Source organism: Neovison vison, chromosome 1, assembly GCF_020171115.1.
Source record: "Neovison vison isolate M4711 chromosome 1, ASM_NN_V1, whole genome shotgun sequence".
Lineage (NCBI taxonomy): Eukaryota > Metazoa > Chordata > Mammalia > Carnivora > Mustelidae > Neogale > Neogale vison.
The window spans coordinates 123,624,595-123,636,891 of record NC_058091.1 but is presented as its reverse complement, the minus strand read 5'-3'; the positions used below and the strand labels follow the sequence as shown (position 1 = coordinate 123,636,891).

Below are 12,297 nucleotides of genomic sequence, written 5' to 3'. Positions count from 1 at the left end.
ATCCATTGGTTAACATAAAGCTTTTTTTTTTTTTTAAACATAAAGATTTTTTATTTAATAGAAATCTCACAGTTGGAAAAAAATTAGCAAGCGTTTAATTTGTTAAGAGCAAATCGTGAAAGATTGATAGTTTATTTTCTTTTGGAAAAGTAAAACATTTTAAAATTTTGATTATTTCTACACTGCAGCTTTTATTCTTTTAGTGAAGTTCCTAGGATTGTTTTATTGATGTTCTATAGACGGTAACTTCGGCAACTTTTGAAAGTAAGTTTTCTCTTAATTAAAACAAACTTTCTGTTCTGTTTAGAATGTGCCAGAAATGTTTTTTTTTTTTAAATTTTATGTTTGTTTACAATCGTTAAGTTTCTCTTACATCCTCATAATTAGAAGAAGAGATCCTTTTGAGAATGCTGGTAGCATGTTACAGAAGCTTTAGTTGGAGAAACAAAACATGGATTCTTATGTGTCAGTAATTAAGAAGCTTAGTCATTATTATTATTTTTTTTAATTTTAAGTGTTTGAAGGTTCCCCCGCCAAGGTGCTTCTTCTAGGCATCTGTAGAAAACTATATATTTTTTCTTATGATATACTAGTAAAATCGTTAACTCGAACACTAGTTTGTAGAATTTAGAAGACATCTTTTTAGTTCTAGGATTTTATTTGTATCATTTTTCCTACAAACGCCACATAGTATTTTTAGAATTAGAAGTACTGTAGTGATGGTTCTCTTGCTGTGGGATGTGTTCCTATATGGAATTTTTTACCAAAGTAATCATTACCCTGTAATTATTCCCCAGATATCTTTGACTGTCTATAGCCAAATAATTTTGATCTCATAAGCATTTATGCATTTGAGTGTATTTATTGGTTACCCTACTTAGTGTTGTTAAAATAGCCAAGCTGTAAGGTCCACAATAACAAGTATTTTGAAATTCTGATGAAGTTTTCACTGTTACGTTTTTGTTGTCTTTATTATATTCTTTATATAATTTATATTTAAGGCTTAGTTTTGATATTGACTTACTGTGTAGGGGCAGACTTTTTTGATAACACCACTTATCAGTGTTCTAAATTGTAAGAATAATGAGCAAAATAAACATATTTTCCATTTTGTTCTCAGTGGTGATTTAAAGTTTCTCATTCAGGGATGCCTGGGTGGCTCAGTTGGTTAAGCAGCTGCCTTCGGCTCAGGTCATGATCTCAGTGTCCTGGGATCGAGTCCCGCATCGGGCTCCTTGCTCGGCAGGGAGTCTGCTTCTCCCTCTGCCTCTGCCTGCCTCTCTGTCTGCCTGTGCTCGCTCTCTCTCTGACAAATAAATAAATAAAATCTTTAAAAAAAAAAAAATAAAATAAAGTTTCTCATTCAGACTTCATACCATAGAATCACTGTTTTATACCCAAAAAAGACTCTACAATTTTATTGTGTCAAGCCCTGATTTTTACAGGTCAAGCTAGCTGCAGCTGCAGAACCCCCTTCCAGTTGTATAACCATGAGAATCTTGGGTTAATCCCTGTACCAATTTCAACTATAGCAAACAATTTGTTAGTATTAGCATAAATGAAGCCAAAAAGTTACAACCTTTCATCAAGGTTGTAATCTAAAGGCTTTAAAATAATTTCATTTAGAAAAAATTACAGGAATAGCTCATGTTTTTATCTTCTGAAAATAATCTTTTTTTAAAGATTTTATTTATTTATTTGACAGAGTGAGATCACAAGTAGGCAGAGAAGCCCGCAGAGAGAGAGGAGGAAGCCAGCCCCCTGTCAAGCAGACAGCCTGATGGGGGGCTCGATCCCAGGACCCTGAGATCATGACCTGAGCCAAAGGCAGAGACTTAACCCACTGAGCCACCCAGGCTCCCCCCAAAAATAATCTTTTATTTTTTTTAAATTAAATTTTATTTTTCTTCAGTGTTCCAAAATTCATTGTTTATGCACCACCACCCAGTGCTCCATGCAATATGTGCCCTCCATAATACTCACCACCAGGCTCACCTAACCCCCTCCCAAAACCCTCAGTTTGTTTCTCAGAGTCCACAGTTCATTTCTAGAGAAAGTTTACTATCAAGAAAACAAATGATCTCTCAAAACCTAATGCAGTATTGAGAAAGACAAAGACAAATACAATTTTACAAAAACTGTCACCTGCAAAATGTGCCGTGAAAAGCTAAAATTGTAATGAAAAAACTGAAGTTGTATATATACAGTTGAATACCATCCTCAGCTAGATATCAAGGGGCAGATAATTTAGGTTAGGTAAAACACACTAAGTAACACCAATTTCAGTTGCACATAAGTTAGAGCATAATAATATGAAATTTCCAGAGAGAGCCAGTTATCATATGGTTTCACTTATTTGTGGAGTAACATGGAGGACATGGGGAGATGGAGAGGAGAAGGGAGTTGAGGAAAATTGGAAGGGGAGGTGAACCATTAGAGACTATGGACACTGAAAAACAACCTGAGGGTTTTGAAAGGGCAGGGGGTGGGAGGTTGGGGGAACCAGGTGGTGGGTACTGGAGAAAGCACGGATTGCATGGAACACTGGGTGTGGTGCAAAAACAATAAATACTGTTACGCTGCAAAGAAATTTAAAAAAAAATGAAATTTCCCAATTATTCTCATTTAATAACCATATGTTTTATTTAATGTATATTTTCTCTTAAACGCATCAAAAGATGTTGCTGTCATATTGTGAGGTAAAACAACCAAGAGGAAATACACTGATTTCTTGTGACATATTTTAAAGCCTTTCATTGATTTGATGTTACAGAAATAGTTTTTCTCATCTTTTTCTATTTTCTTTTCATAGTAATGTTTACTTATCATCAAAGCAGCTTCATATTTAAAATAATTTTATAGGGTAGGAATGCCACGTCATATAATTTAAGTTTAAAAGGAGGGTATGAGTCCTCAGGGTTTTTCTGGACTCTTCATAGTAAATAGTTTCTAACAGCTGAGATTTAAAATGTTTTAATTCTGTCTTCAAAGGAAGTCTTCCTAATTCCCTATAAAATAACTGATCTTAAGACCTTTTTCTTTTTCTTTTTCTTTTTTAAACAACAAAAAAGCAATGTGTTAGAGAAGCTCATTTCTGAGTTTAATGCCCACTGTTTGCAGGGCTTATGCACGTGTGCGGTGCTGAAGCGCTATCTTCTGGTCACTCTGCAAAAATGCATCTAAGATGTGTTCCAGATGCTGGTTAATCCTGAGGATGTGTATATGCTGTTTTAGCTCCCTGGTGCTGTGCTTTACTTGATTGAATTCAACACTATCAATTAAGAAATTAGTTCATGTTAAATTTTCTTTTCCTGATGTTACAGAAAATGATGACATGGTTTCTAAAAGAAGAAAAGTGTATTCTTAATACAGTTTCTATTATTAAAAGGGAAGATAATCCTTTAATGGTTTCAAAATTCAAGATTTACTTAAACTACATAAATGATTTAAAATTAAACCATTTATATTAACATTGTAAACACATCAGTTTTGGAGAAAATCTTTTTCTGAGGATCTATCCAAATATGGTAATTCTATTTTTTGTAGGAATGGTACATAATGTATTTTTAGGAAACCAGGAGTGCTTTCCTTCTTAATAAAAAATGTATAGTTTTGGGGGCACCTGGGTGACTCAGTTGGTTGACTCTCCAGCTCTTGGTTTTGGCTCAGGTTGTAATCTCATGAGTACTGAGATCAAGCCCTGCATGGGCTCCATGCTTAGCTGGGAGTCCGCTTGTAGATTTTCTCCCTTTGCCCCTCCCCACACTCATCCTCTCTCTCTCTCTCAAATAAATAAGTAAATCTTTAAAAAAAAGTATAATTCTGAAACCTTCAAGAGTAACTTTTTATGGTAGGCGCCACACCCAATGTACAGCTTGACATAAGATCAAAAGTCAGGTACTCTACCCACTGAGCCCTCCAAGCACCCTACATGTAACATTTTAACCCACTGAGCCACCCAGGCACCCCTGTAACATTTTAAATTAAAGCCTTTTCATTCTTTTCTTGCATCTTTTAATGTAAAATTTTATATATATTATAATTTTTATGTAAATATTGTGATGCTAAGTTTGCCTCTTTTTATTTCCTTTTAAAATATGTCAGAAAATTGATATTTTGAATTCTACAGTTAGTAGCAGTGGTAACTCTATAAACTGCAAAGGAAAATGTCATAAGTCATTAAAAGATTCCACACAAACTTTGCCTTTAATATAGAAAAAAATAAATTACAAAAATATCATTTCTTCATTGTTTGTATTTTTTCACTCTGTATCACATATCATTTATTTTGTGTTTTAACAAATAAACTGTTGTTTTAAAATATGGAATTACACAGGTCATATCTTAGGTAGTGTTTTCCCAAGTAGAAATGAATGTAAATGAAGCATTTAGCACATAGTATGTCTTCAGTAAAATTCTCTTTCAACAAGAATTCTGTCCACAGATGATTTTATTTCTATTTCTACAAACCATACCTTAGTAGAATTTGTGAGACTACAAGGAGGTAGCTTATACTCTGTCATGTTAAGTGGCTTATGAAAGGAAGGATCTCCTGAAAGCAGGTTTTCCACAGCATGTTTTTACTGTATTTTATTTATTGCTTTATTTTCTGCCTCTACTATCAGAAAGTAAATACTTTGGGAGCAGAGCCATATCTATTACTCATCAGCTTATCTTCATGGCTTACAGTTCCTGGCACATAGGAGGTACTCAATAAATACTTGTTAAGTGTTATTGAATAACATATTATCAGTGGCAGGGTTGTGTTTTATATTTTGCATTTGAAAACAAATTTATATGCTTTTATTATTCTATTAAGTTATAAAAGAAGGAATAGAGTCCTTATTGAGTAATTTAGGATTAATCACTCAGTTTACATTGAGACAGTTATTTGCAGAAGGTCTAGTGATTGTGAGCAGAGATATAATATTTAACTGTTAAACCTGAGAAGATAGTATTTTGATTTGGAGATAGGAACACTTGACTATTAAAGAACAATAGAAGGCAGAATGTCAAATCAATTGAATTATGTTACTTTTCACTGGTATCTGAAGGCAGAGAAGATAGGTAACTCTGAGTTGGAATAATAAGAGGTGACTTCATGGAGCAGCTGAAATTCAGGTTGCATTTTTAAGGATGAGAGTTTAAGTAGGTGGAGAGGAAGGACAGGTAGGTAGGGCCTTTCAGGTAGAGAGGATAGGAAATAAGGCATAAAAAGGTAAGATACATTTTCATAGGGAGAATATGTAAGTGTTGTATGCATGGCAAATACTCTTGTTGAATTGTTTGTTTTGAAGCTCTTTGGATGCCCAGCTGAAGAGCTCAGAATGGTAGTGACAAGCACCTCTACAGACTGACAGTGCAAATTTTACCACATAAAGCCAAAGTCTTACTAACTCAGCAACATGAGATACAAGTGATTCTTGAAATCCATTTTAGAAAAAAAATGTTTTCTCTTTTTTAGGATAATTTGGACTGGATTTCTAAGGGTTTTCTGGAAGACTTGATGCTCATATCAAGAAAGCACTATTTCAGTGATACTACTCCAGGCAATAAAGAAAGTTTACTGACAGTAGTTAAAATGTTAGACTTCTGGAGTGTTTACAGGGTGAGGTGAGAAGGATCCAAATTGGGTGGCTGGCATCAGGAATAGAAAGAGGGAATCAAATTCCACATCCCAAACAAAGAAATCTTAGGATTTAGGGATTTAATTTTTTTTTTTTAATTGGTTTGAGAGACAGACAGAGATAGCAAGAGAGAGCACAAGTGGGGAGGAGAAGGAGAAACAGGCTCCCCACTGAGTAGGGAGCCCAACAAGGGCTGAATCCCAGGACTCCAGGATCATGACCTGAGCTGAAGGCAGATGCTTAACAACTGAGCTACCCAGGCACCCTTTGGGGATTTAAATTTTAAGGAAAAGTCAGACTGCTCTAAGGCTGCTTCATTAAAAGAGAGTCAGAACTCCAGGTGTCAAGTTGTTCTTCAAAAAAGGATTTCTCATCCTGATTTCTTGATTTGTTGACCTTCCCCCACCTTTGCCCCTGCCAGTTTTGCTGAACATTCATTCTAAAATGTTACATAAGTTTCTCTCACAGTTTGTTATATCTATGTAGTAAGCCAGAGTAATGGATCAAATCCTATGAATCTGTCATGGTGAGAATGACTTTTAAAAGCTATTTAGAGAAAATAGTTTTTTATTTTGCTTGGTAAATATTTTATTTATAAGAATAGAACAAGTGAGGAAGAAATAACTCAGAGAAGTAGCCCATTAAATCAACTAAATAAGAATATGTGGAATCTATGGGAATGTCACCTCTCTTCTAGGTACTGCAGGCCTTCACAGTCCCATGTTAGATCTGGATAATGATACCCGTCCCTTGGTGTTGGGTCCTCTTAGTCAGACGGCGTCACTGAAGAGGGGCAGCAGCTTTCAGTCTGGTCGAGATGACAGTAAGTATCTCTATCCCCTACTTTGTCTTTTAAATTTGTACTTGTGCAATTTTAAACACTTTTCTCTTGGAAATTTTCCTATTTAGTCATATTACTGCTGCTAAGTATTACCACCCTTCATAGGTGAATGTTTATTCAACATACATAGTTGTTGAATAAAACTCGCTAAAGTCTAGTTTTATTTCTCCTATGATTGGCTTTTTAAAAACATGCCACAGAAAATATTTTGTGAGAATTTATTTAAGATGAAATTTGTAACAAAAGTAATCTCTATAGTCGCTACACAGAAATAACTTTTATGCATTTTAAAATTTGCTTTGGAAAGAAGAGTTAATATATTTATTGCTAATCATTTTTCCTAAGAATAAAGCATCTTGAATTATAAATATGTTACATTTCGTAACTTCCTAAAGTTGATATTTACATATTGTTTATTTACCTGTGTGAAATACAAAATCATTGGTTATAATGCATTTGAGTACCAATTAGTCACTGGTTATTTAGTTATTTATTTACTAGTCACTGGTTATTTACAACCTCAATATCAGATCTAAGAAATCCAAATAGGGTGGGATGCCTAGATAGTTCAGTTGGTAGAGCATTCAACTCCTGATCTTGGGGTTGTGAGTTCAAGCTCCATATTTGGTATAGAGATCACTTAAAAATATAAATCTTAAAAAAAAAAAAAAAGAAGAACTCTAAATAGGGTAATAGAAATATCTTACTTTATATTAAATACCTCCAAAGTTTATTTTAAAGTATTTTATGTTATTACAGGTCCTGGAGTAGGGCTTTTTCTAAGGTTTCATTAATAAATATGAATGAATGCCCATCATAGGAACAGCTTAAAATTAGATGATTCATTTGTACTAAATGGAGGGTTCACTGTTCCTTCTTGTTCTGTTCCCATTTCCTACCAAGCCCATCAAACTAAGATACACAGTGAAAGAACAGAATTACTTGCTTCTGTATACTGTAGTGTATTGTAGCCCTCTAAGGAAATACAGCCTTCTAAGCAAATATGGCTTCCAGGGTCTGACTCTGAAGTGCCTGAGTTTAAAAACCCACCTGAGTTTTTAAACAATACTTCCTTCTTTTAATTAGTAGGATAATATATCAGGTCTAAAAACCCTCCACCTCACTTCTTAAGTAATTTACTACCATCAGCTGACATGCTAATTAGAGACTATTCACGAGTCTTGACTTTAAATGAGTTATATCATCTTGAACAGTTCAAATTTATCCTGCCTGGGTTTTGCCAAACCTCTTGAATCTATTTTATGAGATTCTGGAAATTTTCATCAAATTTAGAAAATTTGGGGCCACAGTTTTCTCAGGTGTTTTTCTGTTCTATTTCTTTTTCCAGGACTTCAATTACATGTTTTGTTTTGTTTTTGTTTTTGTTTTTTTTAAGATTTTATTTGACAGAGATCACAAGTAGGCAGAGAGAGAGAGAGGAAGGGAAGCAGGCTCCCCGCTGAGCAGGGAGCCCGACTCGGGGCTCTTCCCAGGACCCTGAGATCATGACCTGAGCCGAAGGCAGAGGCTTTAACCCACTGAGCCACCCAGGTGCCCCCAATTACATGTATGTTAGGTCAATAGATTATCTCATAGATCACTGAGGCTCTGTTTCCCCTTTTTCCCTCACCCCAGTTTTTCCACTCTGCTTCATTATAGAGTCCATTGCTAATGCCTTCAACTTTTCTGATCTTTTATCTGCAGTGTCTAACCTGAAAATTCCAGATACTGTATTTTTCATCTCTAGAAATTCCACTTGGTTCTTTTAAGTATGTTACCTTTCCATCCTCATTATTTTCCTTTTCCTTTAAATATTTGAATATTGCCTTTATTGCTTAATTCGGTCATCTCTGTTATTTCTGAATTTACTATTATTGATCTTTTTCTCTTGGTTTCTGGGTTCATATTTCCCAGCTTATCATGTGAATGTTTGATGTTGAGTGTTTGAGTTTTGTTGTCTTCTTTTAAAGAATGCTAGACTTTATCAGTACCGTACTCAGACTTACCAGTAAGTTTGAACCATTCAAGGCTTTTGCTGGTTTGCTAGAGCAGGCCTAGAGTAGCCTTCATTCTGGGAATACTTTAGCCCTACTACTCAAGCATGATCTTTTGGGTCTGTACTGAAAGGCCCAGGTAATTGATAAAGACTGTTCCCTCTGGCTGTTCAGAGGTATAAGGTCTCCCTGCTCTGTATTATTTCTGGGAATTGTTTACCCTGGTTGTTCTTTCCCTGGTTCTGTGAAGTTTCCCTCCATATATGCAGGACTCAGCAAAGACTTAGGAGTACTCTTATGCAGATTTTTGGAAGTTTTTTGTTTTGTTTTGTCTGTAGACTGAAAGCCATGGAAACTGTGGGCTCACCATACATTTCCCTTCCCTTGGGAATTAGTCCTGTGCTGCCTGTTGTCTAGTGTCTAAAATAGTTTATATTATCTGCCCCCATCCCCAGTTTTCTAGTTGTTTATAACTGGAGGTTGAATCTAATCCTATTACTCCAGTATAGCTGGGAGTAGAAGTAAAATCCATGTTTAATTTCCTTAATATTATTACTTGAAACTGAAACATTGAAGAAAATTGCTTATAGTAAAAAATTCTTTTCATCAGTCTTAGGCAATAACTTAAAGTTATTCTGTGACTGATTATACCATATAGAAACTTATTTAAGACATGTTGGATTCAGTACAAAAATAACACCCAGGATCATTTTCAGATAATGATCAAAATTTGATTGAAGTAGATGTAGAAGGAATAGGTAAATAGGACTCTCATTACATATATATATATGATATATATATATCATATATATATGTATATATAAAGAATCCATTAGTAATAAAAAGATCAAATAAAACATGAAACTGAAAATTATTTCCTGTTTCTGGGCAGGAGGCTACAGGGACCTGTCTTTTTCCAAGAACCTTGATGACTAAGTGTCAACACATTAAGTAATTACAGAACTCCCACCTTAGTATGATTATTTGGTAATATTATTTAGCTACTGTATTATCACTCTGTACTATAGTGAACTTAGAAAAAATTTTACCACTTACTCTGTCATAGAAAGATTCAGCTGAAGAAATCTTTTTGGAACCCTTATGGGATTGTTTTGTCATATTTTCATTTATATTTGTCCAACTGCTTTTCCTACCATAAAATCCCTTGAGTTGGAATACTTACTAATTAATGGATTTAACAAGACTGAAGCCGAGTTTAATGTATTTGCTTATTTTGTATTTTTTTTGAAATGAAATTTTCCTTTACATTGGTGAAAAGGCAATGTTCCTTATCTTTCTTTGGAGTGGGCACATTGCCCATGGCAGACTGATCTTTGAGTCTTAGTGGTCTATGTATGTAGAATATCTGTATCTATGTATCTTTGTAGAATACATAGATATGCAATAAGCCAGGCCACTCAGAGTGCTTGTCCAGCATCAGATCCAATACAGACTTGGTTCACCATAGGGTGTTTTCATTTTAATTTCCCAGCAAAAAAGCCTTGCAAAGAATATATGAGATAAGGATATTAGATGAGTTTCTAACAATAGAGTTACATAAATAGTTGTAAATATAGCTGCAGAGAGGAGCTCAGACCTTTGAAAGTCTAATTTAGGGGAAGAGGTCATGTAAGAGTCCACCTGCTACCACATGAGGCAGGTCTTTCAGTGCTTCAGCTTTTAGATTTTCTTGTCTTATTTCTTACCTTGTCATTGGTCTGTCATACACTGGGCTGTGGCCCATGCTATGTAGGGTACTGCATGCCATTTGGAAAATAGTGCTTACGTGTATTTGGTTTGTCTGCTTTAGCTCTGTCTCCAGAAGAAAAATACCTCCAATCTCATTAGACTCATGTCACATTATCATTTAGGACTCCTTTCATTGTCTGTTCAGTCGTAGGCTCTGTGAAGGCAGAGACTTGCCCTTTTCATTCAGTGTTAGTGGTGAGTGTCTTAAACATTAAAGTATAGCCACAGGATTAGCACACAGTGGACACTTAATAAATATTGGCTGAATAGACAAGTACAGTTTATAGTGTACCCCTAATAAAGAACCATGCCTTTCACATATGTGACAACTGAATTTAAAGCTTTTCTCCACAACTCATAGACAAAGTATATGAAGGTAGGCACTCAGTCTCACTTAAAATAAAAATTTAAATGGCCATGTAATGCTGCAGTGGGATACCAGTTGGCAAAATCCCCAAATTTTTCCTGTTTGGAAATTTTTCTGTTTGGTTTGTTCATTGGTTATTATAGATTATAAGGAAGCTTCTATGTGTTTATGTGTGTTGCTGGTAGGTGTGTAAAGAATCCCCATAGAGGTCAATTTAATAACACTTACTAAAATCACAACTCCATGTACTCTTGGATTCAGCAATTCTTGTTCTGAGTTTATTCTACACTGATAACTTGTACCTGTGCTAAATGTTGTACAGAGTTATTGATTAAAGCACTTTATTTTATTTATTTTGAAGCACTAATTTTAATTACAAAACATTGGAAACAGTCTTGTCCTTTATGAAGGGATTTTTTAAAAAAATTATGATACATACAAAATGTGAACCACAGTTAACCCTTGAACTGTACTGGTTTGAACTGTGCAGGTTTACTTATACATAGATTTTGTTCAGTAAATATATTGGAAAGTTTTTTGGTGATCTGTGACAATTTGAAAAAACTCTCAGATGAACCATGTAGCCTAGAAATACTGAAAAAATTAGAAAGGTATTGTAAGAGTATAGTACATAATACATATATAAAATGTATTAATTAACACATTATATAGTTGGTAAGTTTCTTGGTCAACAGTAGGCTATTAGTAGTTCAGTTCTAGTGGAATCAGAAATCATTCATGTATTTTTGACTGTGCAGGGGGTCAATTGAACCTCTGCGTTGTTCAAGGGTCAATTGTACTGTGTAACTTTGGGGGGAAAAAAGAAACATTTTATGTACAGATAGGGAAAAACTCCAGGATCCATTATTAAATGAAAATGGCCAAGAGTCAAAAGGGTGTGTTTAATATGCTTTCATTTGTGTGAAAGAACAGTTGGAACAGGAGAGAATATGTATTTATATTTGCTTGTGTATTTAAAAGACATGTTAGAAAGAATCACAGGCAGCTAATAGCAGTTTCTTAGGGCAGCACCTGGGAAGCAGGCAAATGGGGAATGTAGGTGGGAGACAGACTTTGTTCTATATATCTTTTAAATTGTCTTTTCTAACCATATGTTGTCTTTTTAGGTTATTATGAAACATTTAAAAATAAATAAAATCCACCCTTCCTAGAATAACAATACTAATTTTTGCAACAGAACTTTTTGCTTGAGTATTTTGAAAGGAAGCTGATAGTTGATGAAGGAATTAATGGAAGTTCCCTTATCTGAACTGTCTTTGAAGTTGCTGAATAGAAGTTGGAAGTTGACCCCAGTTCTCCTGATCATTGCTGTGAACTAGACAGTAGGAATGCCTCTGCCCTGCTCCTGCTGGAGGCTATGAAACAGAACAGCAGGGCTGGGAAGCAGGGCATGGAGGAAGGAGGAAACAGGAAAGAATGTGATAAGAAAAAGAGAAGAAACTGGAAGTGATTAACACTCACTGAATTACTAATTTGCTTTTATTCCTGTGAACTTATTTCCATAAAAAATCTTTAAGACCTTATTTCCCACTTCACAATTACATGCATTAAATGATATGTAATCCAAGAGGCTTCAATAGTTTTATTTTTTCTTAAATTTCTTTGTTATGGGAAGAGTTATTCGTTATGTGATTATATTTGAATAAGTTCCTTTAGGATAATTTGGTTCACTATTGAATTTTCACTGCATTTATAGTG

At 34.7% G+C, this 12,297-nt stretch overlaps 1 protein-coding gene across 2 annotated transcripts in view; it reads left to right on the top strand.

Moving 5' to 3' along the window:
- The window catches only part of EXOC2 (exocyst complex component 2), a 295,982-nt gene that overhangs the window by 131,836 nt on the left and 151,849 nt on the right, over positions 1–12,297 (top strand). For both annotated transcript variants that reach the window (XM_044257816.1, XM_044257809.1), the window contains exon 12: positions 6,325–6,450. In XM_044257816.1, the coding sequence (XP_044113751.1) occupies positions 6,325–6,450 (126 nt within the window). The remainder of the gene's footprint in view (positions 1–6,324; positions 6,451–12,297) is intronic.